Raw genomic sequence first — 15,712 nt, forward strand, 5'->3', positions numbered from 1 at the left:
AAGCCATCTGGCGGTGAGGAAGCCTTAACGTTTATTTATTACACATTTATTTATCTACATTATAATACTACGTACTGGAAAATGCTCAATTTACTGATTAGATGATTAAATTTTAATTTTAATGCATTATAGATCCATTTGAATTACAGGGCAAAAATTGCTACCGCCATCTAGTGGTGAAAAGGTCGAACTAAAATTCCGGCCTCCGTACAGCGCACCACCGGGAAAACGCCCAAGTTTGTCCTCGATTAGTTCTTCTTTTAAATGTCAGATGGCGCTATTTACAGTGTTTTTTTTACCGACCTGTCGATACATTACCATCATGTCGGTAAATAACCGATAAACTGGCGTCATCTAGTTGTTAAAAAAGAAACTATTCGGCGACAAGCTTGGGCGTTTTCCCGGTGGTGCGCTGTACGGAGGTCGGAATTTTAGTTCGTCCTTTTCACCGATAGATGGCGATATCGTTCCTTTTTTTTTTAGTTTTAGTTCTTTATTTAAAGTGCGTCAAATGATATCTTGGCATTCGCACTATTCCTTTTTTACAGTTTTACATTGATACTTATTCTAGGATACTTTTTTTATCGGAATACATATATAGTTAACATTTACTGCTCGCAATAAATTGTTTTGTAAAAATATATTTACTTTGTCATCTACCACAGATTTTAAAACTAGTCTACTAATTAAACATCTTTTCGTTATTTTCTACTTGTACTTTTCTTGTACTTGTATCTTTTATATCACTTCGTTAATACTGTTCAGAAATTCTCTTATCGTTGTATAAACCTTAACACTATTCAGTCTCAGTAACCCGTATACTGTTTCTCCTACTTTTGCTATCTCCTTTCTCAGTCTTTGCTAGATTAAATCTCTTTCCCAATTATATAAAGAGCATTCGAATACGACATGGTCTATGTCTTCTTCTCCTTGTCCACAATCGCATATTGGATCATTTATAATTCCCTTTCTTGCTAGAGATGCTTTCAGGTTGTGATGGTTACTTCTAATTCGTGCTATAGTTCTCACCGTTTCCCTGTCCAGGTTGTGTCTGTATTTAAAAAACCATGGTTTATAACTCTTCCTATTTAATTCCGGTCCTATTTCTTCAAAGAATTTCCTCCCTTTGGCGAAAGCTGGAAAAAAGTCGCGTTAGGAGTTTCCTGAGATTTTTCCCGCCTTCCGGTGTAAAACGTCTCTATCGAAAAACTACGCGCTTTTCGTTGACCCGTGTGGAGGTAGAAGTCGCCACAATGGCCTTTCTGGATGCATCCTTTGTTTATATGTTTTTCCTTTGCATCCACAAATTGATATCAGTTAGTTATTAATGAATCAGTTAGCAAATATAATTTTTAGTTTCTAGCGGAATAAACTATGAGCGCCACCTGTTACGCACATTTCTACACTATGCATGCGAGCGTGTAGGAAACTGCAAAAGCGATTCGACTATTCCGTTAGTACGAGGTACGAGTTATAGTAACTGTGGTGCTATTGTTGCGATGCAAGAGGTTCGTATGTCGGGCGGGTCGGATAGATGATGTAGAAATCGACAACTACTACAGTTTTTAGCACTCAAATCTGTGAAACAATTTACACGACGAAAGGTGAATATTTCACAAGTTTCTCTAACAAAAGTGAACAAATTTAACCTACTCTGTTATGTTAGCACTCCCGTGTGACAGATGGGAATTCTTCGATGAGTTCATTGTTCAATACTATCGAAACACATTAATTCTTGTTTTGTTTCTTTGTACTTAATGTGACGAAATTATTTACTTACTTTGCAATCGTAAAAATTCGAATTTTTTTTTAATCATTTGTTGATGCGGCTTTCTGAGATTCTGTACAAACTGACGTCACTGGGCAGAAATCAATAATTGCACCAAACCCGATTCGAGTTCCGTTAACGATTCATGAAACCTGACAAGAGTTTTAACGAGTCCAGTAGCACTTTTTAAATTGCCTACCATGTTTTTCATTTATTTCTAATATGTTGACGAATATTGTTTAGGTATTAACAAGACAGCACAATGATGTCTGATAGAAAAGCAGAGCTTGAAAGGAAGAAAGCAAAGCTTCAAGCTATAAGAGAAGAAAAGGAAAGGCGCAGGAGAGAAAAGGAACAAAAAGATGTGAGACATTTTTAATTTAAATTTAGTATTTATAATCTCTTTCATTTCTTCGTTAAAATTTAACTCTATCCTTTGTATTAAAGGTCGAGGAAGCTACGGTCCGTGTTGCAGGAGTGGATAAAGATCACCGCAAAGAATTGGATGCGATGCTTTCGTCTTTAGGTGTTGCTCCAGTATCAGGTACATAACTCTATTCTGTAATTTAGTTAATGTTCTCTATTTTATAATTTGCTTTATTTGCAGATGTATTATCAAGTTTGTCTAGTATGAATTCTTTGACCCCGGAACAGAGTGCTAATGCTACTCCTGATGCTAGTTTACAACCATCTAGTATAAATTCTGCTCAAAGGTACTTAGATTTAAAACAGCAGTTTTTTATGTACTTGCATTTGCCATACAGCGTTTATATTTTGCTTTCATAGCAGTGCTGGACGGAGGAAAAATCGAGAACTTACAATTGTCTCTGTGGCTCACACCAACATCCCACCAAAGGAACCAGTGGTCTATAATAAACAAACTCAAACTATTCAGACAACACTCACATCCCACGACGGTGAGTCACTGCATCTATCTTATACTTTATTTACAACACTAAATGTTGCTTCTTGTGAATTTACAAATATATATAATTATCAAACAACAACGTTTTAAAATATACATTACAGTAATGTTGATTAAATGAAGTAAAAATTTCATATTAAAAAAGTAGATATACAACATATATACATATATCGCATATGTGTATATATGTATCACGGAGTACTCCATTTTAATTTATGAATAAATATATTTTTAAAAGAATACTGAATAAAATGTTTAGGTAAATGGTGCTTGAAGAAAATTAAGGGTTCATGAGAATTTTCTTCTAATCTTTTTTTTAGACATTGTACGTTTAATTTTTTAAAGATATATATTCTTTATAAATTAAAATGGGTAGCCTGTATATATATCACTTTGATATCATGATACACGATTTACCACAATTTGTTACATCAATGGTTAATTTTTGTAGTCTGGTGCTGATATGTAGAAATAAATTCGATAAAATTTCTGGATAAGTACAATACAGTAAAATTTTGATTTGACAGAGTTCGAGTTTCTGTATCCGTAAATCCTCAAATTATATACCACTAAATTCTTCTCAAATGTTAATATATTATTGAATAATTTCTTGGAGACTATCGCTTTATTATCTCTTTATCCTTCCTCAGCAAGTGGCGTTAATGTTTTGTTAGTACATACTAAAGTAAATGTGAAAATAATTACTATAATGATTTTGCTTCTGAATAAAACAAATAATATAGTCTCTTGTTATTGTTAATGGCACAAGCAGAGTTGGTATTTACAAAAACATTAGCATTTTTATATACGAATTAAATTTCTTGATCTGTATATTATTTATTTGAGAATACAAAGGATTAAAATACATTGAAATGAAAATTTGCCAATTTATTACATTCATAATATTTACAAAAATGTCACTATTATTGTATACGATTAAATATTTCATATTTATAGCACTCCTTCAATGAATTGATTGAATATGGTAAAGTGGGTGGTGTATATGAAAATGCTTCATTTAAAAATATATGCCATTAATGACATAACATACTTAATAATTTTGTGATACAGTTATCAAGTATTAACATTATTGTATATATTTTAATTAATAAGATAAATTGATTGTAATACACAATCAAGCACATCGGTATAACCTTGTTTTATTTATAACTTTAATTTCATTGTGATAATAATAAGAAATGATTTACTCACTCGTATTGTGTTATATAATTGTAGCTAATGAGGAAACTTACATATTCTTACAACACATACGTACAAAAATGGCATGTTACTTACTTGTAGCACTGTTGTCATTTTATTCCTTCGTTGTGTGTGTTAACTTCTGTTGAATCATGAGTAATTTTCAACACTTTTTGAACAGACAGTAATTATTTAAATAATTTCTACTTAGTATAATATACATATACTACATAATAGTATATTCGGTTGTGTAAAAGAATAATTGATTGTTTTAAATGCAATACATTTATTTGGATAGTTGTTTGAAGGTTTACAAATGTTTTAATTATGAACTTACAGAAAGGACTTGTTAATGTTAATACCAAGAATAAATTATATTTTGATCCAAGTATAAATTTAATATGCTGTTATTGAGAAAGCAACAAATTCTTATGTTGTACAAAAAAAGCATTATTTATTGCAGTAAACACTATGTATTTCCATAATTTGACATAATGTTGTTGTATGTTCTTATAATTATAAGTAAAATACAAAAATTCCTAACAGTTGTATTTGCAAATCTCATATGTTATTTAGGAAGTATAGTAGTAGGTATAGACAACACTTAACACGTAATCAGGTTTTGGACATAAATAATGTTTTTCCCGGTGGTGGCAATTATGTTTTTTGTATTTCATACTTCTATTTCATCCATCCGCAATTTCAGTTGGTTTCATAACTCTTTTTAATTTTCAATTTTCCTTGCTGTTTATTTTTAACACTATCAAAATAAATGATAACAATAAATTGCGTGGTTTACATAATAATTCTTTATTCATACCACCTACTTTACTATGAGTTCTGATCAAAGTATAAAATTTGGGTAAAGTATAACGAAGAACAATCTTTTAGTAGTGATATAATTTAGATATACGATTAAATAATTTTTTGCTTAAAAGCTTTTAACATAAGCATGGGATACATTGCATGTTACATGCTTGTCCCATTGCCTAACTGACATTGCGGCATTATTAAATATACGCGTATTTCATTTTCTTGCGATACAATCGGTCAAATCAATCGGTCAAATCAATTGGTGTTGGACACAAGAACTGTCCGCATCTTCTTCTGCATACACCATCTACTCCTCCTGTTCAACAACAACACCAACTCACTCTTACTCCGCAGGCTACTTTGAGATTGACTGGTGGCTTCCCAGGAAAGGTGGGTCTGCACCAAACTACCTATGTATGTTCTGTCATCTTTTTTATTACCCTTCCTATAATTGTTGTACAACAGTATATTATAGAGGTAGATACATTGCTATTCATGTTTGGAATTAAAGGATGTAGAGTCAAATTTGTGAGTACCCTCTGCTTCGCGGACTTAATAATTTTTACAACTATATTCTTACATACCAGCAAATTTGACAATAAGAAAGGCAATTCATGATTCAATTTTCTTGATTCTACAACCCTGATTATGTATCAAATATTGTACGTGGAATTACATATTTACATTTTCAAGTTATATCATCTCTTATATTCATCAAATTATTATTGGTAAAAAAAACACAATTATAGAATATACATAATTTTAAAAGATTATTAAGTTTAAAGTCTTAATCGTTCATTTATGATATACATTTTATAAGTATATTTCCATGTACAATGTATACTTGTTGGCATAAAAGACAAGCTTTTAACACGCTTTACAGAATTTAATTATGTACTAACAGTTTATAAGAATGATATAATACATTAACTTCAGGCGTCCTGTTTGTTGGGAAAATTTGAAAATTATTACAACAAAAAGTCAATGTACCTTGACTCATGCGTGCTAGTATTAAAATGAAACAAACGAATTAATTACTATTGATGCTTTCTTAATTTATGGATAAGAATATTTATAGACAGCAGTGTTACTATAATTGTAGTAGTTACCATAACACATGAAATTTAATTTTTTGGTACTTTTTTTACAATTTGAAAAGAAATTCAACATTGACAAATGTTCTTGTGATGACTATTGACGTGTACTTGCTGTAGTGTACAGATCGTAGCGCACTAGAGACAGTAATGCATACCAACAAAATTTACTTTTGAAATTGATAATGAAATTTGTTTCTGAGAAACTTGGGGGGGTGGGCATAAGTGTGACAAGGGATGTAAGTGAGATATAAAATTTTACTTAAGTATAAGCATCCATTGGCAGTCACATTAAATAACACAAATGTTTTATTATTTTATATTAAGCAGTCAATAACATCAATTAGAATTTCCAGTTTTAAGGAAAGTGTTGAATTGTGTTAAGGACTGAAAAAAACATTAATTGAATCACATTTTAATAACATAAGAAGCATCGAATATGTATGTTTCCTCTTACATGTAGAAATCACAGCACCGCACGATATAAAAATTTACAAATCTATACTCACCTAACTACATTCAGCAGATAAATCTTTTTTCTATTTCTGTATCTTTTTGTTTAATACAATTACAAATCTAACGCTCTTTGACCTCTATTGTAGCAGACTTTTGCAAGCATAATTAAGTTTTATGAACACAAAAATCGTGCTATAAAATTGTCTACAGAGTTCTGCAAAAACTTCACAGAAAACTGTTATTAATGCTATAAAACAAGCTAATATCAGTAAAAATGTTCGTTTTCAAACTTTTATAATATTTTACATTCAATTAAGATTTTGTTTCTGTAAACGTTTGATTAGTAGTTTATTTATTTAACTATGTATGGCCTGAGTGTAGAGAGGTGAAATTAGTGTAGTGCATTCTTACGAGATTGTAACTAAGTGCAATTTTTTTCCCTCCCCTTCTCAGCTCATGCATTCGACTATTACGGTAAGTTATGATTTCTCTTGGTTTTCAAAAAGTTTTAGGTTCAGATATAGGTTTAGCTTCATTCCATTAATTCTTCCGGTTTAATAGTATATATGTACATAGTGAGAACCAAATACAGAGTATTAGGATAATATAAATAAATAGTTGTCCAATTAAATCTCACAAGTAAATGCAAATTTTTCACATTGAAATAAATTGTTAAGGTAAGAAAATGATTGCAGTGGCCTATTTTCTATAAAGAATAGTAATCGGAGAATGCACTCTCTCTCTCTCTTTTGTTAAATTGCAAATATGAAGTTTTAATAATGAAGAGAGCAAAAGTATTACCTTCCAAATTTAAACGAGATTTATGATGCGATAATGCAAAAATGCACAAGTGACTCTCCACCCAGTACCTAATATACATATATATATTTGCTACCTTATAAATTGCTTTTATACTTTTTAGCTTTTTTATCTTTTTATGTTGTTCTACTTTCGTTGGGTGTATTTACGTTTAATTACTGTATTTATTACCGTTTATATATTTATCTGGCATCCCGACTCTCAAACGGAAATGCTTTGGAATTTACACATTTATAAAGGCATACACTATGCACACCTTAATGTTAATAGTAAGTCTGGAATGTACACATTTCTATTCTGAAACTGAAAATGTATGTTCGTATACTTCTTATTAGATATTAGACACAAATTAATAATCATATTGGTATCTACAAAATAAAAATTACTATAAAGTGAGTTTATGTAATGCAGTCATGGAATAATATTACACATACAGGGTGTCCCAGCCTTAGTGATACGGCGCTCTAACTCTAAAACTATCGGCTGAATGGAAAATTTCAAATATGGAAATTGCATGGTAAAGCGAGGCTCATGTTTCAGCGAGAAGGAATTTTTGTCAACTTTGTCATTTAACGAGATATGATGGTCAAGTTTCGTTTTTCAAATGGAACTATATATTTTTTTTGTATACCATGCGATAGTACTTTTCAAGACGAATTGAGTAAGCGTTAATGTATTTACCCAATTTTTATTAATTTTGAAGATAGGACGCTTCAAAGTTTGCTAATTTTCAAGGAAAAAACTCGGTTCGACCCCGGGCGGTCCCATTGATCCAGTAAGCACCATGGGGTTCTTGAAATCGATACTGATGACCGCTATTGATGCATTACTTGTAGTGCCGAGAATTTTCTAGGTAGGTAATAGGTAGGTACTTTTCCCGTTTTCCTTCCTCGGGCCTGGAATCGCAAGCGAGACCCTCCGTATCGATTTCAAGAACCCCATGGTGCTTGCCGCATCAATGGGACCGAACCAAGATTTTTCCTTGAAAATTAGCAAACTTTGAAGCGTTATAGCTTGAAAACTAATAAAAATCGGGTAAATACATTAAAGCTTAATGAATTCGTATTGAAAAGTACTATCGCATGGTATACAAAAAAAAAATATAGTTCCATTTGAAAAACGAAACTTGACCATCATATCTCGTTAAATAACAAAGTTAACAAAAATTCCTTCTCGCTGAAACATGAGGCCCATTTTACCATGCAATTTCCATATTCGAAATTTTGCATTCGGCCGATAGTTTCGGAGTTAGAGCGCTGTATCACTAAGGCTGGGACACCCTCTATTAATGAAAGTGTCCCTTATTTTAAGACATATACGCATATTTGAAATATCTAATCTACAATAGGTACACATTTTTCTTACATTAAAATGAAATAAACAAACATAGTTGCTATATATACGGACTACCTTTGGAGTATTTCATTACTTATTTAAAATTAGAAACAAATGTTTGATTGATATTTTCAAATATGTCTTTTAATTTGTGTGTCTAAAATCAATGAGATAATGGTGTTGTTATTCATTATGTATCATTTTACTGAAAGTAACACTAATGCTATTCTGTAAACAGGAATATTGTTTAAAATACATAAATAATGTATCGATGCTTATAAAACGTAAGAAAGCGTGTTTATGATAAAAAAAAATGTCCTACTTGGAATATTGTAATTGTTTGCCAGATTTTCGAATATTGTTTGAAATAGGGACTGTCTGAAACATAAAATATTTAATGAATGAATATCCATTGGCAAATCTTGTCACAACTTAACGCACCTTCCAGAGTTCTCTGCGCGTTATCACGGTTATTTCGGTCACTTTTTGTATATTACGGTGTACTAACTAACATGGAAGAGGATATTATGGTGTTGGGTTGGTGAATATTACACTTGAACTTTGTGTTAAAATAGAAGGAAAGATTTGGTAAAAGGTTCTGTGGCTAAGCTTTTAGTATCGCAAAACAACGAACGACACTGTTGCTTCAGAGGACTACAATTAGTACGAATATATACTTTAATTGCAAACATTGCTTCTTAATGGCACGTTTTTGTGAAAATGATCTAGCAAAAACATAAATTACCAAAAAATAGAAAAATATTGTCTCATAGAAATACATTCTACGAAGGTAATACATATTAATTTCATTTCATAAATGATTGTTGATACAAGTGTTCAACAAAAAATACGTGAGAATTATTTAAATACTCTAATTTTAAGAAATACTATTTTATTTCCGATTTCTAAAATAAATGTAAATAATTTAAATTACAAGAACGATTGTACTCATATAAATTAGTAGTCGGAGATGTCAGTCTATTACATTACAATATTTAAATTTTATGAATTCTTTGTTATCTTCGTTTTCTTTATTTGTTACTATAAAAGATTGTGCCTAAAATTTTTGAAAATTAAGTTTTAAACTGGATTTACTTAAGAAAAATAATACTTTTACTTCAGATCGAAAAGGAATAACTCTGACTTATATTAGTCTTGTCATATTAAAGATAATAATAATATCGATGGCTTTATTTACAATAAGTGTATAGTCATTTTTAGTTAAAGTATATAGAAAAGCCTAAAGGGATTGTAATTGTATTTATAGTTAGTGTCTTCAACGTGTCGTTTATTAAAAACAGAATTTACATTAACTTTGGAATCACTATGCTTTATTTGATCGTATCGAAGACATTTATATGTATGATAATGTTATTCATTAATCCCTTTAGTGTAACTTGTTGAGAAACATGATAGCATTAATAGGGTATACTATATGCATGTTTATAGATGTATTTATAATTACTCACTCAACATAATCATTTCAATCTTTCTAGTTAATTGTTGATGTATCATGCGCAATTAATGGAAAATATTAAGCACGTGGTCTAATACATAACTTCAATTACTCTGAATTAAAATATCATAGTCAGTATAAATATCTTGTTGTGTGTGTTTGTAGTGTACACATATTCTATTGCTTTTAAAAGTAATAATTATTTGTTTAAGCATACATTTATTGCATACATCAATAATTTTCTATGAGAGATATGAAATTAGAAACAAACATTACTAACATAATAAAACACAAAATTGATTGAGATTTTCTTTTCCCTCCTTCAAGACGAGTACAATCTAAATCCTGGTTTAGAATGGGAGGACGAATTTACAGGTAGGTAATCCTCTCTAGAGATGATTCACTCTACCTAATTATATCACGAAGATGTGAATTATATTCATTTTTCACAAAATTGTATTTGAAAGTAATCTGTATACAACTTTTTGTTTTGTTAAATTACTACCTTTATATGCACTGAAAGGAGGGAACTTGTACTATTAATTTACACTAAAAATTGCTTGATAAGTCATTGGATGATTAGGTAGTTATTATGGTTTGTTATATAATTGTAAAAACCTGTGCTTTATTTGTCATGCATGTATAGACAGTATATATTTATAGTTTTATTATATTCTTTGTTTCTTTTCATTTTAACGCATGAACAAAGCAATATGATAAATTACTCTTATCATTATCATTGCCATTTTACACTTATACAGTATGTTTTTGATTCAAAATTATAGATTATACATAATTTCACATTATTTCTTTAATATTTTTCTTCTATGTGAGTTAGATATTCATTTAATGCTGCATGAGACTTGGGAAGTTGCGTTAATAAACCTCCACTCTATTTTTATATTTATATATTTTCTTCATTTGATACAATTCTTATTGGTTCAACATTCATGAGAAACAATTTTACGTGCTAATGAATACTGGAACTAGGAAAATGTACCAGGTAACACGACATTATAACGCAACATTCATTTCATTTAAAATAATCATTGAACTTAATTCGTTTTCTACTTTCTTTTTGCTCATCCTTCTTTTTCACGTATGTATTATTCTAAAATAAAGGGTGGAGAGATATCGTTTCAGATAATTTTCATAACAATCGTTTTTCTTTTTTAATAAAAATTAAATTTTTCGTTATATAATCCACCAACAAGCAGTCCACCTTTTTGTGTAACTAATATCAGTGCATGTAATCCAACCTGATTCCAGTAGTTTTTCCAATATTGTGTGTGATTAGGTATTTATTTCCTGATGGATTATGTTTTCATTAATTTCGTACATTTTTTTGAAAGATTTTGAAAGAGAGTTGCATCCCTTATTTTTAAACCTGACGTTAATCCAGTTTGTTTATGTGTCGACACTTAATTTGATTTACGTTAACATGCAAACAAAATCGTTTTTCTTTACACGCCACTGTGCTACATGCACTGGATAAATTTCATTTGTCAAATTGATAATGTTCTATGAACATTTACGTGTTTCGCAGAAGTATTTACACAAATCTATCGCTTTTTTTTTTTTTTTAATTATCCTTATTTGTTCTGTACGTAGGTCGTTGATACATTATGTTATTTGAAACATTTTCTATAAGCCATTGATGAAGTATACTTATGTAGTAAATTTAGAAATGTTGCGAGACGATACAGTCTTTTTACAGAATGTAGCTTATCGAGTTCTTAAGTAGGGCATTTGCCAGAGGTAGATAGATGTATTGAAGTTAGGGTATTCGTGGCGGAATCAGCTTATTCACCACAGTTTTGACATTTGATGATGGCCAAGCCGAAGATGAAGAGAACAGCTTGCCGCACATGGACGGTTTTCAAAGCAAGCTTCCTCCTGGAATTCTTCCTCATGGTTTGCCGCAAGTTAAAGAAGTGCAGCCTGCAGTTACGCAAGTGGAGCAAGAAAAAGAAAAGGAAAAACCCAAAGAAGGTACTTTGTAGGAATAAATGAGTATAGCTAATAACAACCCTTATTGGTCAAATTCTTATTATAATTGGTAGGAATGGATCGAGGGTTTTTAAGGCCCAGGGCTGAAGAACGATTAGAGGTCCTTTTGATAATGAGATCAGAAAGAGGAAATTTGGTACTATTATAGAATATTCCCTACTTCTTGGGAGGATTTTGTAAAGAATTATTTAAATCATTGAAGAGATATTAGTGAATCAGAAATAATTTCTTTTTAAGTATTCGTTAAAATTTATTTTAGTATTTAAAAAATATGAGACCCTTTAAAAGGTGTAGATCGAGGCCCCATTCCTGATAATTGTTAACATGGATATGCTCTAAAATTTGAGGACACGTAGGAAAATGTCTAGACAAAGTTTTGTGAAAATGCTCGTTTTGGAAGTGTAAACCTTACGAAACATTTGAGATGGTTTTTGTATGTTTAATTTTTCCTCGTTTGAATAGAACAAATTAAATTTATAATAATCTTCATGTAAATACTAATTTGTAGTACAAGAACTCAGTGAAGAGGAGAAACAAATGATAATACTGTCCGAGGAGTTTCAACGGTTCCTTGATCGTACCAGTAGAATTGTAGAAAGAGCATTAGGAGAATCTGTTGATATTTATACCGATTATACTGGCAACATGGATGGCGAAGATGGAATGTGAGTAACAGTGAAGAGCATTTGATATCAACTTTAAATTGTGTTTCTTGATAAGAACGGTCTTTGAGAAAACCTCTGACAAAATATCATACTATCAGAGTTGAGCCTTTAAAGAATAAGTTGCAAAGTAATCTACTTTCATTCATTTTCATAACGTTGATCCGTATTTTGTTCAGAGATGAGAAAAGCCATCAACGTCTGTGGCTGAATAGATCATTCTTTTGCGATCGATGGTCTCGTAATCGTTGTGTCACTTCGATGGATTGGTCGCCTCAGTTTCCAGAACTTCTTGCGGCTTCTTACAACAACAATGATGACACTCCAAACGACCCTGATGGAGTTTGTTTAGTTTGGAATACAAAATTTAAAAAAACAACGCCAGAATTCATTTTTCACTGTCAGTCTCCGGTACTGTCGATCACATTTGCAAGATTTCACCCCAATTTAATCTTAGGAGGTACTTACTCTGGGCAGATTGTCCTTTGGGATAATAGAGTGCAAAAGAGAACTCCAATTCAACGCACACCACTTTCAGCAAACGCACATACTGTAAGTTATTTAATTATTAAAAATATATGAGTCATTTATTTTGAAAGTGTCATAAGTCATTCTTTTTAACACTAAATCCGCTAAGGTTTCATTTGTACCTATTTCTACTGTGATGGAACAAATGAATAGTCTTAAAGACACTTTTTACAACCGAATGTAAAAATATTTCTGAATTGAATAATGCATGAAACATTTGTATATAATTTATATATTGTATATAAGAACTGTATATCAAAGTTTGAAAACGATCATTTGACCTGTCGTAGATTTAGTGTTAAATCAAGATATTTAATGATTATGTATATCGTTAAATTATAATTAATTTTATTATTAACTTGATTTTTTGGAAAAAGTGACTTATACAATCTTCGAAATAAACGTCACATATCTCGCTCTTATAAATGTTTCAATGCTTATACTTGTAGCATCCTGTCTACTGTTTAAACGTTGTTGGGGCCCAAAACGCACACAATTTAATAAGCATTTCAACAGACGGAAAATTGCGTTCGTGGAGTTTAGACATGTTGTCGCAACCACAGGAGAAACTAGAACTTTACGCGAAACAATCGAAATCAATCGCTGCTACATGTTTAGCGTTTCCCCATGGCGATGTTAATAATTTCGTAGTCGGCAGCGAAGATGGAACGGTTTATTCTGGTAAATAATAATTGTTGAAATCAAATTTAATGTAATCATTCTACAATCGTCATATTTTTCGTAAGAATTATCGTAATTTTACTTGCTTTTTTAATAGCTTGTCGTCATGGTACGAAAGCTGGAGTACTAGAAACCTATGAAGGTCATCAAGGACCAGTTACTGGAATTAGCGCACACGGTGTGCAAGGTGGAATAGATTTCTCCCATCTGTTCTTAACGTCTTCCTTCGACTGGACAATTAAGCTATGGAGTCTGAAGGAGAACAAACCTCTTTACTCTTTCGAACATAATGGCGATTACGTTTACGATGTTGCATGGTCTCCAACCCATCCAGCATTGTTTGCTGCAGTAGACGATTCAGGAAGGTTAGATTTATGGAATCTCAATCAAGATACCGAAGTGCCGACTGCGAGTATTATGATCGAAGGATGCCCAGCCCTTAACAAAGTTTCGTGGACTCCGAGTGGTTTACATGTAACAGTTGGCGATGATACTGGAAAGATTTGGGTCTACGATGTTGCTGAGGTAATACGTTATCATAAAAAAGTCTCTATTTCAATGTAGTAATTTTTTTATTGCTTGCAAACAACAAAACATTTGGAAAGGTTATAACCGACTAATATATGTGTTTATTTAAATACAGCATTTAGCACATCCAAGGATCGATGAGTGGAATAAGTTCTTGTATACACAGCAAGAGTTGAACAACAACAAAGCAGACGACGAATTGCATAAACTTAATTTAAGAGAACCCGCCTCCTTAAGTTCTATACCTCCTCTGCTACAGACATGTCCTCTCAGATAAAGATATGATTTCGTTTAGATATCATCGTTAAGTTTAATTTCAGTAATTTAAACCTAAAAATCAAATTTAAAATATCTATAATATTATAAAATTTTGAAAGAAGCAAAAAGAAAATGTATTGCACTAATTTTAATTTATAGGTGGTATACTTAAGTATTTGTAGAATATCTTTATTCTGTATAAAGCGTTAAACAGCAAAGCAAGCGTATTGGCACATTATATAGATGCAATCACCGTGTACTCAATCGGCTCTAATTAAATATGTCCCATAGAGGCATAGTATGTTACTGTGAAACGACTCTAACGCGATACATAATAAAGAATGTGTGCAGCATATCGTTGCATGTAAATAATACAATAATTGCAAGGATCGAAATGATAATTATAAACTTGAGAGTATATATGTATTGTGATTTGTATCATAATATTTTGTTCTTTACTATTTTTCGTAAATATGCATTATACTTAGGATTTTTTGAAATATTACTTTATTTTTACGCTAATGTTTTTATCTAACGTATTAAAAACAACTTCAGCAGAATACTTATAAGATATTCAATTTTAACGTAATTTAATTTATCGTACTTTTTAAATAAATTATTATTATTATTTATATTCTTACAAAAACAATTTAATCTGCACAATTTGTTTTCTGTAATATATAGTTAATGGTATAGTAAAAATAGCAAAATTTGCTAAACAAAGATTATCGGCTAAAAACTGTAAATATAATATTATCTTTGTGTTGTTATACACTGCTGGGTCTATCTATAATGTGATACTGTTAACTATAGTTCTGTGTTTTTGTGCGTACTCCTGCTCAGACAAAGCTTGTTTTAAACAATCATTTTTTTAAAGATAAATTAATTGTTTCACAATTTATTATATACCGACAAATATTTTGCTACATATGGGAACTGATCAATTTGTCAAACTTTTTCTAATTGCCATTTTTTAAATTTAAATTGCGATGGGGAAATAATAGTAATTGTGTTAATTATTCTAATTGTACAATTGCTTTTTCTTTATATTATGTTACATTTAGCATAATTATTCATAAAATATATGATGTAAAACAATTTAGTACAATCTATTATTTTACAATACTTGTTTCATAATAAATAAATTTAACAGGTGTCTAGGAGAAATATTGGACACTT

The 15,712-nt window shown here is 30.8% G+C and overlaps 1 protein-coding gene across 27 annotated transcripts; it reads left to right on the forward strand.

Moving 5' to 3' along the window:
- The first annotated feature begins 1,129 nt into the window (after positions 1-1,129).
- LOC128881495 (cytoplasmic dynein 1 intermediate chain-like) lies at positions 1,130-15,635 on the forward strand. Of its 27 annotated transcripts, none has more exons than XM_054132571.1 (14): positions 1,130-1,604; positions 2,012-2,132; positions 2,216-2,312; positions 2,376-2,481; positions 2,555-2,685; positions 5,061-5,120; positions 6,710-6,730; positions 10,194-10,241; positions 11,682-11,858; positions 12,385-12,541; positions 12,718-13,090; positions 13,516-13,747; positions 13,845-14,272; positions 14,391-15,635. In XM_054132571.1, the coding sequence occupies exons 2-14, from the start codon at positions 2,031-2,033 to the stop codon at positions 14,550-14,552; spliced, it is 2,094 nt and encodes a 697-aa protein (XP_053988546.1). In that variant the 5' UTR covers positions 1,130-1,604; positions 2,012-2,030; the 3' UTR covers positions 14,553-15,635. The 27 variants fall into 27 exon arrangements, with proteins under 27 accessions (XP_053988546.1, XP_053988550.1, XP_053988549.1 ...); XM_054132575.1 differs by having other exon boundaries at positions 11,706-11,858; XM_054132574.1 differs by having other exon boundaries at positions 5,061-5,096.
- The last annotated feature ends 77 nt before the right edge of the window (positions 15,636-15,712 follow it).

This window comes from Hylaeus volcanicus, chromosome 8 (assembly GCF_026283585.1).
Source record: "Hylaeus volcanicus isolate JK05 chromosome 8, UHH_iyHylVolc1.0_haploid, whole genome shotgun sequence".
In the NCBI taxonomy this organism is placed as follows: Eukaryota; Metazoa; Arthropoda; class Insecta; order Hymenoptera; family Colletidae; genus Hylaeus; species Hylaeus volcanicus.